The 17,128-nt window shown below is 41.2% G+C and overlaps 1 protein-coding gene across 1 annotated transcript in view; it reads right to left on the bottom strand.

The window, feature by feature from the left end:
• Nucleotides 1–17,128, bottom strand: part of LOC122571238 (heterogeneous nuclear ribonucleoprotein L) — a 156,077-nt gene that overhangs the window by 40,468 nt on the left and 98,481 nt on the right. Inside the window, exon 6 of the mRNA XM_043734775.1 lies at nt 12,002–12,065. Coding sequence (XP_043590710.1) covers nt 12,002–12,065 — 64 coding nt within the window. The remainder of the gene's footprint in view (nt 1–12,001; nt 12,066–17,128) is intronic.

Genomic DNA, 17,128 nt, shown 5'->3' with positions numbered 1-17,128 from the left:
GTTTACCAGTTTCGTTGATTTCTCGTTTGTCGATCGTTACTTTATCCTATCACGTTCGTTGCGATCGGAAAGTAAAACAAGCAACGAGGTAAAATGTCGAATTTCCGGCCGTAAATTCGACACGTTCGGTAACGGTCACGTTGACAGGATCTCGCTTTCCAGTGGCTTCTTCGTCGACTCGTTATCGATTCGTTTACACTGCTTTATAAACGCTCGGTACTTCGATAATTTATCCGAAGGAATTCAAACATTTCATCGTCGGTTCTTTGTTCGTGACCTTGGCGCCCAAAACGGGACAACTCCAAGAGACCATTCCAATTTTACTGTAGACGTTTTTAGGTACAATTTACCCATTATCTTTCTCCTCATGCAACGATTTTTCAAGTATGACACTAACGATGAGATTAATGTTCTTTAAGTTATTAGAATAAAAAAAATTCCATCGTGGATACTTTTTAAATAGGAGAAGAAGTTTTTGAACGGAGATGAAATGAATGCAATGCTCTTCGGTCAAACAGAAACGAACAAAAATTTCGGTAGATCGCAGCGAACGTCGAATGGTTTCGGGCCAACGCAACATGCAAAATATGAAACCGCTTTTAAAAAGCTTTATAGATCCCAACACAAATCCTCTGTATCCTAAAGTCATCTTTTTGAACTATAACATCGGTCCTGTAACAAAGCTTTTCCCATATTCTCGTTACCAAAACGGAAGGATCGTTGATCGTGTTTTATCATGGATAGAAACGACGCTTCCAAAAAAACATCCCGAATTCACAAACGAGCCTTTGTGCCGGAGCAAGCAACCAACCGTCGATAAATCAACTAAAAGATGCAAGAACCTTAAACGTTTTCGTTATTTACATACAGAGAAAATCGTGTAACAATCTCGAGCCAGAATAACTCGCGAAAATTCTATCCTCTCCTTTCATTAACGACATTCATCGACCATCGACCAAAGTACGTAACCAGTTTATCGAAAGTGTTCCCCGAATATTCCAGCTTCACATATTCCATAAGCTTATTCTCTTCGAATCGACTTTGCGTTGCCCCAGGGGAACGATATGCTGACGTACAAAAAGCTGCTGAAATCGAGACACACGGAAGAAAGGAAAAGGTAGGGTTTAAAAATTCATTTCCTGGCTATTCGTCGCTTTGCCGTTCTTTTTGTCTCTTGTATCTCGTTTGTAGACCTCGCACAGACCTCTGCAACTCGCATTTGAAACGTTCGCGCACATTTAGAGACTGAAGTCGCGTTCGCGTAGCCACTGACGCAAGCGACGCTGATGGACTGAAGAGGCCGCAGCGTAGATCTTTCGTCGAGCTCGTCCCATTTCCTTCCGAGGAATCTTAATTCGACGACGACGCTCATTTAACCTGACGCGACTAAAAACTCAGTGTAACGCGCCGCAAATATCGTTGTGTTTCGCTTGGGACAACGACTCGCGGGATATTACTGGCCTGACGAATTAATTAATTAGTGGCCGCGAAGCAAACGAGAAAAAGAGCTTCGTCCAGACACCTGTTGCCAGCTTCAAGTTGAACGATGGCTTTTTGAAAATGTCTCGCCTTGAAAATTCCAGATAAAAAGAGGACCACTTGGTCCTGGGGAAGTTTGGGAATGGCGATCGTGGAAAATCGAGCATTTCACGGATGACAAAATTAATGGTCTTGGGTCTGAGTAATTTTCCCAAGGAGAGAACCGTTCGACGAACGTTTGACAGCGATTAGAACGAATTTCTACGTCGAGGAACAGAATCTAGTTTTGGCGATCGAAGAACTGACCGAGAGAAGCCGCCTGTGGAGTCGCATAAACTTTACGTTACTAGAGTTTGGAACGATTGGTATTACGACAGAAGTCTATCGTGGGCGATCGAATCGATTGAAATGGACATTGAAAGCAAAACAGATGCCTTCGTTGAACCTTTGGAAGGATTTTCTATTCAACCGTTAGAGTTCCATTCGCTTGAAACTGTTATAGAGGAATATCATAGAAAGAGAAAAAAGAAATGGTTAGTCACTGGAATATATAGCAGAGATGGAAGTCTGACAAAGATATGTGGATTTGCAATCAAATCGATTTCGAGGCAATCGGTCTTTCGAGTAGGAATAAGCCAGCGTTCCTTTGTATGATCGCATGTACTCTAATATGATTGACATTTTGAGATTCCGCGTGCCAACAACTAATAGGAAAATGGATGTGCCTTTCTACGAATTGCCTCGGAAATACAGAACATATTTCTGCGGACGTCAGTCGCATCTATTGCGTGGGACGGCGCGGAACCCAATTATCTCTGCAACCTTACTTAAGACAAAATTAACTTACGTTGAAATTTTCTCATCCTCCTTTGTACGCTTCTTTTAAAGAGTAAGAAAGAAGAGACCCGATATTATTTAAAATCGTCGTGATTTAAAAAGAGAGTTGGAAATTTCTACGTTTAAGGAAGTTAGCACAACCAATTTAAATAAATACAAGAAATTTGTTTCTAAGAGTTATCGACAATTAATCGATCTACTAGTGTCTAACCATAATACATTGGTAAAAAAAAAAAAATGTAATATTACGTCAACAGTTGTTAAAATATGTTTACGTCATTGTAAGAAATATGGGACGAATTTTTTGATTCCTAAAAACCGCAAGAAACTACAGGAAACAGCCTTCTAAACGCAACCTATTGAAACATAGTGAGATTCGAGACACGCGTTTGTTATGACTGACTGTCCAACTATGTTTTATCGCATGCCAGATATTCGTAGCGACCCTGTTTAATTTAAATCGCGAAACGGTATGCGCGTTGTCGCCATACCAAACGTCTCCACTTCGCGTTTACGAGTTTCCTGATCTTTGCCGCATAGTGGATGAAAATGTTCCGCGAGAGAAAGAGAGCAAAATATGAAACACGTCGACGAAGAATCCATCGCCATATATTTGCACTATGTTATTCATAACATTAATAAATTTTCCAAGTATACGAATCTATCTCTCTAAATTCGATCCTATCTAAGATAATGCGAATTGTTTCGGCGTTAAAACATTGTCAAGTACATTGTGCTTATCGGCGACGAATTTTCACAGATATCGATGGATATTGAATCGAGGACAAAGAAAGAACGAACCTTTGAAACGTAATTCGATTGAACGCGATGAAATTTCTTTTTGCTTCTTTCAGTCTCTCGGTTAGATCTGAATATTTTATTATACAGGATCAACACGGGCACACGTCCAATCGCTTTCGACTAGGAAAACCGGCTCGTTCAACGGTATCTATCGTACACACAGGATCGTTGCGGGCTAAATCCACGATCAGCGTAACAAGCTCTAGGTATCGAGCGACCAGTAGAATCGATAGTTTATTAACCTTCTCCTCGACCTACGTGGATAGGATTTTACCGCGCGTATATACGTAGCTTCCAGTTTGGCCGCGATCTGAAATAAAATACCGCGGCTTCCAAGCCAGCTCCAACTATCGTATCAGCGGACGACCTCGTTCTGCTTCATTTCGGCTGATCTCGCGTTTTGATTTTTCGCGCCATTTATCTCGAGGAACACGTGCCATCGTTCGATCGCCGAATAGAGGGCATAAAGTTTTATGTAAGTGCATCGATCACTGACTTTCGATTCACCTCCGTCCCCTTTCTCGCTGTATCTCATAGACGCGAAGCTTATTCTCGTTTCGCCAACGACGACGAGTCGTCTTCGTGGTGTTCGTGGTGTTCTTGGCTCGATACGGACCGAAAGAACATAGCGTCGCGAAACTTAAATCCTTTCTGCCACGACACGGAGATTTATATATTTCGAACATAACTCGTTAACCAAAGCTGGCTCTAGGCAACTCTCGGTCGAATTCCCGTGCGCTGTGCTCGTCTCTTTGTTCCGTTGCTCGTTGACTTTATATACTTCGAACAACGGACTCGTTTGTTCGTCTGGCTTTGTCTTCTCTTATCCCCATCGACGTTCCACTCTCTTGGGTAGCTACGGTTCCGCGACATTTATACGGCCTGGGCCTATAGACGACCAGACGAGAAACGAACGCGGGCTACTAATCGCGTTCACGAATCGTCGTGCCAAAGCGAAATACAGCGGATCGGCTGTCGCGCTTAGCGACGACGGAAAATTGGAGCTAACGTGATCGAGAGATTAACTAGCCTCGTTAAAAGCCGCTATTCTTGGAGGGTTCGAGCCCGAGAGAGTTTCTGCCCGCTCCCGCGTATCATTCTGGCCAATCTTCTTGAAGCGACGGCTCGTTTCTTTAAGGGGTTGCGTGCTACACTCTAGTGGCACCAGTGACGTGGATCTGACAGCGAGCAGAATGCCTGCCTATCCGCTCGATTCGAAACGTTCTCTAGCGCGCGCCATTCGTTCTGCCTCGTGCCACAGTATCTATGTGGTTGTCTCTCTCGTTCGACGACAGACGTAACTGCGTTCGCAGTTTACTTAGAGTTCCTCGTATTCCACACGTTCCATCGAGTACCGCGGCAAATTGCTACGTTACCGCGAGAGGTAAATAGACAGAGCGCACGTTATTAAGATCTTTGTGTCGTAATCGCCTTGAATAGTCTTTGTTCGACAAAACGTCTCGTCGATGCAATAATTTTCTAACAATTGACGATGCTTTTTTTAAACTCTCTCTATGTATAACGTTAATGCGAAATTGATAAAAGGCATGAGTCTTTTTCTCGGTTAAAACGTTCTATCGTGGCAGTTCGTGCGACTGTGTTTCCGACGATTTCAACGATATAAAAAGATTTTCTTTGGTACGTGGCATTGATGGGTTTTTAGAATCGATAAAAGACACAGTTGTTACAGGGCATTGCCTAACAACGTGGAAATTTCCGTCATTGGCAAAGTCGCAAGGAATCTATGCATGTGTACGAAGAGTGGCGGTGTTACCGATGCGGGAAAGATCCAAAGTTTTATAAAAGTATATCGGAGCCCCGCGGCATTATCTAGCTACGTACGTCGTACCAAACAGTGGGACGAACTTAAATATATTCGAGCACGTGACAAATGAGTCTAAAGTATCCTCTCTATTTATATTCCACGTTTACCTGCTCGACATTTACATGCGGGTAATCTACAATTGTGGGTCCAAATTGTCAGACACGTGTTACGCATCTAAATCGCGCCTCTCTGCTTTCTTATTTCTCTATCGTTTTCGCCGAGACTAACCGAACACGTACAAAACGGTGAAGAAACAAAACTATACAATGTAAAAAGAAACTGTCGTTTGATAGTTGCAAAAGTATTAATTCTTTTTGCTAAAAAAATTCTCGACTGTGATTAATAAGAAAATTAATTTGACGATTGTTCGCGTACTTTGATAGAATTTTAATTGGTTTAATAATATTTCGATGGTCATTTTTAACGATAGCATCGAAGACTCGTGGAATATTAAAATCTTCATAGACGAACGTCGATAGGGAGATATAGCGTTAATATAGAAAATAGAACAGTTCGTGTATTAATGGCAGAAGCATATAGAATACGAATATGATGGCTTCTAAAGCTATTTCCTGTTTCGTCATACCGAAGTCGATTAGGTGATTTGGATCTTCCCGGTACTAAACACGATACGTTCTAAATAATATTCTCGTGCAATTTCGATTTATGAATAATCAAGGATTAATTTCAATTAACTTTGTATAAAAACTATTATCCCTATGATATTTCAAAAAGATACCTACTCAATTTTATCACGTATATTTGGAACATTGTTCACGCTATTCAACATCCTCTCAAGAGGAGCGGTATCTTTTGGAAAATCGATTAATAATAACAAAAAAAAAAAAAAAACAATCACTAGAGAACAAGGAAAATTATGTTATTCTTGAAGAATATTAGACACGACCGAGTTAAACTTTCAGAAGAATTATTATTGCGAAGAATATCAACTCAAGAAGAAGCGAGTCGTCTCATCTTAATTTTAACGGGTGTTCAAGTTTCCAAGGAACGCGAAACGGAAAATCAGACTCGAACGACAGGAACGTCGATGCGATCGCTGTGTTACACGGTGAAACTCGCCTCCTCTCTCCGGATTCTCATTTCGTTGTTCAAACAAGGATCCAGGAGAGACCACTACTCGACTCTCGATTTAATCGTGTCGAGCGGTGAATCGATGCCACGGGGCAAACACGTCGATCGGTATCGCGACGAACAGCTGCCGATTGCCATGAAAACTTGCCGATCAGCTACTCGGCCGCGTTTCCTTTGCGGAAAAAAGGTCGAATCTACTATACCTTTCGATCCAATGAAACTTTCATCCGTAAGATAGTTCGGATAGTCACGGAGAAAAGGTTAGAAGTACACCGGTCGACCTCACCTTCTGATCTTCTTCTCGAACCTAATTGATCTAGTGCTCCGATCTACCGATCTGTGTTCTCTGCGACGTCATTCGTTAATACGAAATACAGTCGCTTACGAAAATATTTTAACGCTTGCTATATAGAAAACTTTTACGAATATATTCGAGTTTACAGATGATCGAAGGTGGAACTGAATAAAGGTTGTCTTGGCGTTTAAATTTATTCGCTGGTTTTACGAGAAGTGGCATAAATAACCGGACCCGTTGTTTGGATTTGTCTTAGACTGTTGCTGCATAGATTCGAGCGAGTATGATGGGTATTTTAGAAGGCTGAGAGATTACGAGACGTTAATTGTTTCTTACTTGATAGGATGTACGCGTGATAGACCGAAGAATGTGGTGTAGGGCGTGAAATGATCTCGCCAGCCAACCGCACTGCCAACAATTCCGACAGAGAATTGAATTTGACGCACTAAATCTGTCTAAGTCACAGCGTTGTCACTAAGGAATTAAGTTATCAGGCGTGTTTTATTAGGCGCGTTAACGCGCCCCTTCTCCGATTTGCTTAGAAAAAGAAAAAAAGAAAAAAAAGAAAGAAAAACCTGCTCGTCTGATCGTTCGATACTCTTTATAATTCCATTGATTCTCAGTGTCTGGACTAGTCGACACGATTTCTGAAATTAAAAAAAAAATCTACTTCGTGGAAAACTTGACGATTTCGGGATGATGGGAATGAGCAAATTCAGGAGATCACAGAGGACACGTAGAACACGATGATTCAAGGATCGTAGAGTAAGAATCATGAGAGTATCATCTTTGGATTCTCAAATATTTAGATAGTATTGATGTATATATTGTTTGTTCGTTATTTCACTGTTCGATCCTTGATGTATTAGAGAAGAGGAAAACAGCGGTGACTCGTTTGTTTCACGAATAGGAAGTAAAAAATTGCTAATAGATTACAGGCGTTCGAAGGAGAGCGCACAACGCGGGAATAAAGCCAAAAACTTTCCAAATATTCTTCCATCAACAAACACAGAATCACTGCCCATATTGGAAACTTCAACAAGTAAAAATCATTCAAGCAACACCGTTATCTTAGTATCAAAACTTTGCTTCTAGCCTGAAGCAGCCCCGAGACTTTCTTAACGACCTAACGGATTCGCAAACTTTCCCCTGTGTCTTTCACCGACGAACTTTGGAAAATACGCCGAGAAGAGAATAGTTGGCGAGTAATCGACCAGTTTCGAACGTCCGCGAATCCTTCGACCGATTCCACAAGATCGAGAAGATCTGAAGGCCGTAGCGTCGCGCCGGACCAATTACTCGCTGAATTCGAGTGTTCAGGAGCTGGACTAGAAATTTCGTGCATTCGAAAGTACTCGTGTCGGGTATGAGTGACGCGACGTCAGCCTGCGTGTAATTGGACCGAATTCCACGAGTTCGTGTCTGCTTGTCGTTTAGGTGAAATCGTATCCATAGCTTTATACCTGGCACGCGATCCGCGCCACCGTTTCGCTCGCTCGTTCTTAGCTTCTTGCGGTTGTTACGCGTTTAATTACTTCGAGAGATCGTTTAGTCGCGCGAAAAGTCGCGTGTCAGCTTGTTCAAATCGAGCTAGAGCGATGTCAAAGATTTTTCTTATTCGAAACTGATCGTTAAGTTTAGTTTACTTGCTTACTACCTGCTTACTATCTGCGAATAATTCAAGCAAATGCATACTTTTACGAGCAAAATCGAAAGAGTAAGATTTAGAACAGGGATTTGCTTCGCTTATCGAACGGTGTAACAGCTACTGTACCGCGAACATTTTCTATATTTTTACCTTCATACTATTACTTTCATTTTGCGAGTTTTTGCACGCTTAATTTCCCATAGACGCATAGAAATCCACTGATTACATTTCTGTATTGTGTTTCTTCCGTTCGTTCCTACTCCAACGTTTTTATTAACAATGTATCGCGATCGAGGTTAAAGGTTCAGCTTTTACAATCACTGGTCGATGCACGTGTATGTGTAAAGCAAGAACTGTCGAGATCATAGGGCACAGTGGTATTTGAAACAGGACGAATGGGAGATTGCGAGCATTGAATGCAAATGTTGCGATCGCGATGGCGTGGGTACCGAGCATTAGGAAAACGATTTGTTCTTGAAAAAAGTGTTAAACGCAACATTGTACCTGTGCTTCTAAGCTACAATACAATGTTGGAAATGTGAATGTCGGTAAATGCTGGGTTACCATGACATTTCGCGTAGTCATCGTTGGTTATCGTTGAAACGTGCCATCTCGAGATGGAAGATCTCGCTGTTAAAATCTTCGTTACCTCCGTTTCGACGCGTAAATATTTCCAGAATTCTCTCCGTCGAACATTAACCAGCCACTTTAAGCTCTTTAAATAATCATTCGTTTCGAGAACTTCCTGTCACGGCGATCGATGTAATCGTAATTGAAATAAGAATCGTCGAGTTGGTAAATTCTATTAATAATCCCGGGGACCTTAATCCTGAAACTTCCGCGAGGTTGTAAGGAATTGATGATAATTGGATAGTAATTCCAATCTCTTCGAAGTAGAGCTTCGCTCGACCTATAAGAATATAGTCACCGAGAACTTTGTTAGATTCATCACGAAACTTGGGTCAATTCAAACAACGTTCGAGGCAAGACATGGCAAGAGCAAAGTGCAGAACGTGCACGCCGTTTAAAATTCCTTCAGTCAATCGCGATCTTGGTAATTGTAATTAACTTTCTACTTAAATTCGGCGTGTAAACTTCAGTAAGCACAATTAAGATCACAGAGGCCCGGAAAGAAAGATCTAGGACGACTAACAAATTCAAGATTCGCGAAATCTCAAAGAAAAAGGCCGTCTAAAGTCTAAACGATGGAATTTTCTCTCTTAATTAGCCCCCGAGTGGTGGCTCTGTCATTTTCTGCTCTAAATCTTCGTTCGTTCCGAATTGCACGCGTGATAATCGGCACATTCGATAATCTAAATGCAACGAAAAGAAACTATTTACAGCGGCTCGTGAAAGTACCTCGACGCTTACCATAGAAAATTTTTATGAATATGCATATCGCGTGTGTTGTGCCGTTATTTTATACCGAAACATATCTAAATTTCATTCGCATTCGTTTCGGAGAATCAATTATCGCGATTATTCGCATTATACGGAACATTTCGAAATTTAATTAACATTATAACGAGGCACGACCGTCTTATTATACTGATTATTATACCGATAAAATTTGAAAGCGATCTGAGCAAACGTATATAAAAGTTACAAGATATTTACTGCGAACATACATGTCGAATTGTTATTAGAGTTTTGCGTCGAATCATCATTTGAATTGTGGGCGCGTATCAATTCTTCATTTGGATTTACCATTGTTTAACTTAACTAAATTATACTACACTTAAATTGTTTAACACGAGTGGATGTAACTTTTACAAGGTTTAACAATAAATTAGTTTAACGAACGCTTTTAACAATATTCTTGGCTTCAAACGAATCCACGGTCAACGGGAAAATCCTTGTACAATAGTTTGTATTTTCTCTGTATCGCAAATTACGTTAACTGTATCGCTTGGTATCTTCCAGACTGACTGCCCGATATCCGTAAACTCTCCAAGATCTCAATAAAAGACTGCCTGGATCTCATTTGTCAATTACATATTGATTAGAAATATCAACAAAATTCCAGGCGCCGTTGCTAGGCAGTCCTGCATAGAGCCGGCATTGCTCATGGCCGGGGCTTGTCCGTTAATACAGCGTGTCCCTCAATATCGGAGCTTCTTCTGCCAAGTTAAACGTTCATCCCGTGACCGTGGCTACTACGTTCAGCCACAAGTTGGGTCACCTTCAGCCCAAGTATTCCAAAAGAAATGCTCGATGTCTCTACATCTCCGACATATATTTAGCAAAAAATTAGTATAACAGGTAAAGAGCATGAATAACAATGTTAACGAGTGTCTCACAGGATAAATGTCAAAAGCGTGGATGATGGAGCTGTATAAATACTTTTGCAATTTTCGTGAAACGTATGCTTGTAGCAAATGCTTTCTAACTTCTACATACATTTGCAGACTCGTTTCAAATTCGGCCAATATAATCACGGTACTCTAGTTTCATTAGCATTAATGAAATCTCAAAGTAGATCGCCTAACAGGCGTTCGAATATCTTCTCGAGCCACTGTATACGATGTTGCTGTACCTCGCGAACGTAACTAGCGTGAAAAGTTTCGCGCGATACTTGGTTCGGTATATCGAAATCGTTGGAAATTCGAAATAGGTCGAAGGAGAATTCTGAACGATAATTCCAGGTGGATATGGTCGGAAGAGGACGCAGGATCGCGTCGAAGCCGGTGGAAGGGGCAGCAATCTGCGACGGGAAACGACACGAAATAAATTGCCATCGAGTAATTGTGATTTAAAACGGAAAAATATCGAGAGCACGGTTCTCTAACGAGTACCTTTATCGTTTCGCTACAATGGATCGCACACACGTCGATACGACGCGATGCGCGTCCACGGCGCATCTATCGACTCTTCTTTCTTTTTTCGACTGCAGTGCTTTCGGCGAACCGCACGGATCTCCGTATTTCTGTCTCGATTTCCCGTAAAAGGACGACACATCCGACGTGTCTGGTTGCGTGAATCGTTTGCCTCGTTTGCCCGATGTAACGCGCGGTATGAATCGATGCGACTAGCGATGGACGAGAATGATTCGTTCGTGTGGACGAGACTGGAATCGTTCCTCGTTTTGCTCAACCTCTGCGAACCAGCTGAGAAATGGAAATCATCTGCCGGTGAAACTCGCCTGACGTTGAATTTACTGGCAAATTTATATGGAAACGTAAATCGAATCGCGTAATACGGTTTTAATATTCGTGCGTACGGGTTATATCAGCAGATTAGCCGTTCACAGGCCAAAGCGGTTAATTCCGCGCTTTTTGAAATTTTAGTGCCAAAGCGCTTGACTGGCGCCTGTCTCGTATAATTTCATTAATTTTTTCTGCTTTTTATTTTGCCATAATTCGGCAAATAAGCGGCTCGTATCATGGTCTTTATACTGAAAAGTGCGAACGTTCGTTACAAATATTAGCGGACGGTGAATTCGTAGCACAACAAGAAGCGATTCAATTTTGACTGATTCGACCATTCGATTCTCTTTGATTTAATAAATAGCATCAGAAGGTGGAGCTGTCTATCGCAGCAGCCGCTTCAATTATTTTCGTCAGATTTTCCAACGATTCTTTACGGGGTTCGATCAACGTTTCCGCGTGTCGAGTAGCGCGCGCACGTAAACTTAACGAGGGACGCGGAAACCTTCTAAGCTCGCATCCGGACTACGTTTTATCCAATTACCGTTTTCTTCTGTGTTCGCGGGTGCACACGAGCACCGAGAAAGCGCGAGAAAGGAAAAACAGGTCGGCGAAAATGTTACCGAATTAGAAGGAATTCTCAGTTACGGCGAGTCTAATGGAAATAGAGGCGAAGAAAAGGAACGATTCCGGTCCATGGAGAAATTTGTGTGCGCGCGTACACGCAGCCCCTGCTACGTGACATTAATGATTAAAATGCTTGAGAACGGTGGTGCGAGAACGCGTGTTCTCTACGAGCGAACATAAGGGAAAAAATAGATAAATAAACGAGAAAACGGAGAGATAAAAAAGACTAAGAAATTCTGAAAGAAACTCACCCAGCGTCGGCGTTGTGTAGTCCCAGCTTTCCGCGTCGTTTTTGTATACGTTCAGTTTGGTGGGCTGCGAACAAAGAATTTATATCGAGATTAGTTGCAAGCAATAGTTACAAATTATTTTAAAGAAACATTTGCCAGAAACTTAAAAACTATTATCGCTTAACGATGTATTGGCTAGATCGTCTACAACATTTATTTTAATCTTCGATCATTGATATCCAGTTTTTTAGACGCTAACGCGGAATCTGTTAAGGCTATCTCGTTAAAATACATTCACACAACGTATTTATCGCGTATGTTCGCCACACTAATTGCTGCGTGGAAACGAAAGAGATACGCGGTACGTACGACATATTTTTATTAATCATTCTGAACGATTACGTAAAGAAGATATGAGAAGAAAAAAAGACACATCGTATATCATGTTAGAGTCTGTAAAATTTCACGCCAATAATTAAGTGTTAAGTGTTACACGAGATGTGGATATATTTCGATTGGTCGTGTGCTCGATTTTCCATACGCATCATTTTTGCAACGCGTAAAATCGCCAGAGTTCCTTTCTAGAAAGATATACAATCTCATCGGTGAAACTTCCCGTTATATTTACCGAAGCAATAAATTCAATCTTGTATCGAGTTCTCTGATATATGCACATTCACCTGGATATGAAACGTAACATCTCCGATAGCATACGATCGATCGATCCGACATCGCTGTATACCAAGATCATTCTATCGACATTAGTGTCCACACGTAGATCCGATCCGAAGTTAAGTCCTAATAATTTCAAGCTGGACACCCGTTGAAATTTAACACATTCCGTGCAGTAGCATTGGACGATCGTGCGCGGAATTATTAATATGGGAATTTAACGCAGGCAGGCTGCCCTCGCCTGTACCATAAATCCTCGATTAGCTATGCATGTACCGTTGCAAAATGAATTATACAAACACACGGGCAACCAGTTGGCTGCGAAGAGCTGGAAAGAGGTGGGAAGGAGAACGAATTGTTGGGATTATACGCAGATCGGTAGAAATCTGCGTATCGTAACGATGAACGCGTTAACATCATAGCCGATGTTAAATTGTTTGTTTCACTTCAATCGAACGTATCCACGATACGATATATGTAACTCCGTAATCGGTCGCGACTATTCTTATTAAATTTCAATAATCTGGCGTTATTACATGTCGCTATTATGCCACGAATTCCTTTGACGCGATCAACGCAACTTCCGTTCGTTCCTGGTTTCGAAAAGTTCTCCCTCTTTTGTTCAATTTCGCGTCGATCTCCGCTGAGAGAGGAAAAAGCCACCCTCTCGTTCCTTTGTTCGTCGGGGGAAAAAATTTAATTCATCGCTACCGCGAACCTCCATTGAATGCTCCCCGTGTTTCACGCCGGATACAACCTGCCTTCTTTTCTTCGTTCCTTCCATTTTCATCGCCGAATCGAATTCGAGCCAAGAAGAGTCTCGAATTTTCTGTGTATACGCGTGTAATTCGCGGATCTTAAGAGTAAACGATGCAGGTGGTTATCTTTATCAGTAACTAGTGTCAACGAATATGGCTTACTTTTTATATATTTCGGAATGCGTCGAAATAAACTGCAAGGTGAAAGTAATTTTAAAGTAACAATGCTTTCTATCGATGGTGTTTCTATTCTACAACCCATTTTTTGTATATTAATCGAGCACAAGCGTCAGTCATTTTGTATTTTTAGAGTTTCCGTGTGCTTGCAGATTAAAACGAAAACGGGTTCTATACGAAGCAATCGATCGATCGGTAGAAACTGAGCGAAAGAGCAATCGACGGAACAGCCTCTCCCCGGTATGGCAATACGTCAACTGCTATCGGAAGCTTAGCCGCTTTTTCCACAAGAAATCTCTCTTAGAACCGATTCTCTCTTTGTCGTTAATAGAAAACCTGACTTCATCGTTTAACTCAATGAAGATACACGAGCCGCGGACTTCGATCGGAAAACGGACACTTGTCGTTTAAACAGCCGTCCGATTAATTGAGAAGTTTAAACGATGAATGACATACAGCGAAGAAAGATATAAATTAGAATAATTTTAATGTTCTCGCAAACGTCGATCTTAAACTAATATTCCTCGCTTATATCGAGATACTAGTTTCTACTTGTTGAAATTAACGTGATTTGCCATCGCAGCTGCTCGGTTATAACAGCGAATTTGAGGGCCAATTAATATGAATTCTACGCGGAATATAGCGAAAAAGGAGTCGCAAGTGCTCGAATAATTTCTTTTTATTTAACCTTTAAGGCTGTCGCAAAATAGAGCTACGAGCATAAGCGTCAAATAAACTACGGTTTAATGAAGTTAGCTAACGCAGTTACTAATTCAGTACAGTGCATAAAATCTGGTTCGATACAGCCTTTACCATTTATTCTGCCTCTGTAAATCCGTAAAAAGGTGCTAAGACACCGGCGTTCAAGTGACTAAGATAATGATACAGGCGACAAAATTACCAGACGCGCATTTTCTTTTTCTGTTGCAGCTTTTTATCTTATGGTACGTACTGTTTATCCCACTGTACTGTTTATACATATCGGGACACGAATTAAAGAAAGCTCGTTAAATCAATTGATTCGTTATTTTCCTATAAATTTTGCAATGCTTTTTGCATACTCTGATCCATTACCTTGCGCAAATGCAATGCGATTAATGGTTTCTATTAGGTCGTCGGAAAAGTGTCTTTCTTTTACAGACACGTCTTTTGCAACAACGTATCTTCGTACAAACACGAAACCTAATTTACCAAACGTTATGATCTTTATCTCGATAGAACAAAATGGATCATACGTAATTCGATAAAATAGTATAAAACGGAGAATGTTGTGCGTCCATTATTTCCTTATAAAACGAAAGAAACTTTTCGGACGACCTAATATAACAATCAACGTCAATTATCGCGTTTTACGCGAGACAAGCGTCCTACTGTTTCGTAGCTTCTCGATTGTCAGCTTTTTATCGCAGATATTATAAAATTATAATATTACAGAACAATTACAGCAATGACCTTGCGATCGCATAAACGCGGAAGTATGTCGCGATCGTGATCAAGCATTCGGTGCTTGGTTCGCCGCCGATCTATGCGTTAAATTTATCAGATTACGTCTGGACGGTCGTGAAGCGTGCCGTAAATTTCAAAGTCTTGCCCCGCGCGTTTTCAACGATCGTAAAAACGTCGAGCGGTGTTCGCTGCTTAACAAATGCCCCGGCGTTCCCCTTATTTCTCATAAGAATAATTCCACCGGCGACTGGAAGAAAGTAAAACGGCGGCAGAGAGAAAGGAGAGGACGTAGTGACCGGCAGCGTGGTTCGCGTTTATCAACGGGTGCGCTGCTCAACGTGAGAGGAACAGGCGCCAGTTGAGAAGAATGTGAAACGAAAGAAGAGAAAAAGGAAATGGACGAGAGAAAGAGGAACGCGTTTGCTGGTAATAAACCGTTTTCTCTATGATTCGTGGCTGTTGTGGTGGCGAACAACACAAAGCCTATTACAACGAAACAAATCTCGCGAGAGGGAAGCGTTTCACTGCACGCTCGATGCACGGCCAATAAAATCTTCTAAAACGCAAGATTAATCGTAAGCAATATATCTGAGACGAAAGAGAACCGTCTCTAGGAGATTTATCAAGAAACGAAGGTAAAAAATCCACCGTTGACGAACGTGGCGCGATGAAAGTAAATGAGAAAAAAGGAAATTGTTATTAATTTTGTAAAAAGCTATCGATGGATACGATGAACTTGATATGACAGTTCCAGAATTAATTAACCCTGTTAAATACTACGTCTATACACGATCCTATTAGGTTGTCCGGAAAGTGTCTTTCTTTCGCAAACGTGTTTTTTACAACAGTGCACTTCAGTGAACAGTTGAACGGTGTTTATCTGAACAAAATAAAATCGATCGTACGTGATTCGACAATGTTGAAGTGGTCACCACTTCTAAGAAAACTCTACATCCGGTCTTTTTAGTTTTCTCAAGCGCTGAAGCCACCCCGACAGCGTATAGACAAAAGACTGGGACGAAGGCAGACCATAAACAGTAAACGTTGTCTTCGGGGTTTTCCAGTTATAGGGTAACACTGTTAGCGTGCGGATCTGGACCAGCTTAAATTATATTCCTACTTATACTTACACTTCCGTATTTAAAATATATCTTCTACCTTACAGTTTATCCACGCGTTTCTCTCTTTATACATCTAACAACCTCAACAGACAAAATAACATAAAACAAAAAGACGTCGTGCGTCTATTTCCTGATAAAGCGAAAGAAACTTTTCGGATAACCTGATACTTTCTTTTTTATTTGGATGTATTTTACAATCAATTCTCAGTGAGAATTATAAGTAAATTTTTCTGGCGTGGTACTATGTCGTGTTTAATAAGTGTTTATCGTGTGTTTGATTCTAGTAATCTAATACTAACACCGAATATTCTGCTGATATTGAATGCCGTAACCGTGAGACTGAATGGAAGCGAAATATGGATGATCGAAGAGGATAATTCCAACGCAACAACCTTTGAATAAACATAGTTCCGTAACAACCGACTGCGAGTAGCCTTGACCTTTTCAAATAGAAGGAAGTTATAGAATCTTTCTAAAGCAGCGGAAACAAAAATAAATTGCGAACGCGGTTATATATGGCCAGCTATAGTATTTCTGGGTTAAAGTTAAAACTGATCGTATTTTAGCAGTAGAGTAGCTAGTTTATTCGAATCGTTCTGCGGTGTCTTGGAAAAGGGAGACGATTCGCCTTATCCGAAAGGCAAATAGATCGCATCGTCCCTGGAACAATGTCCTCCCTCTCTTACCTTACTTTCCATGAATCCACCGACGACTACTTTGTGAAAGGACGTTCGTTCCTGCGGGCAAATGGATCGCTGAAAGGCTTCCAGGGGTGGAACTTTTTTGGTAAAATAAACGTCGCCGGAGTCTACCCGTGATACGTAAATTTAGAAAGGGAGACAGAGTTATGAACTCGATTAAATATGTTCGAAAGAGTGACGACTATGGTAGCTCGTAACAAAGGGGCGATTGTAGCGTCCGATATGAACCACCAAAAAATCAAATTGATCAACACCATCGATACGATCATTCGG

The sequence above is a fragment of the Bombus pyrosoma genome, linkage group LG1, assembly GCF_014825855.1.
Source record: "Bombus pyrosoma isolate SC7728 linkage group LG1, ASM1482585v1, whole genome shotgun sequence".
In the NCBI taxonomy this organism is placed as follows: domain Eukaryota; kingdom Metazoa; phylum Arthropoda; class Insecta; order Hymenoptera; family Apidae; genus Bombus; species Bombus pyrosoma.
Note: the sequence above shows the minus strand (reverse complement) of the source record. Positions and strands in the feature narration are given on the sequence as shown.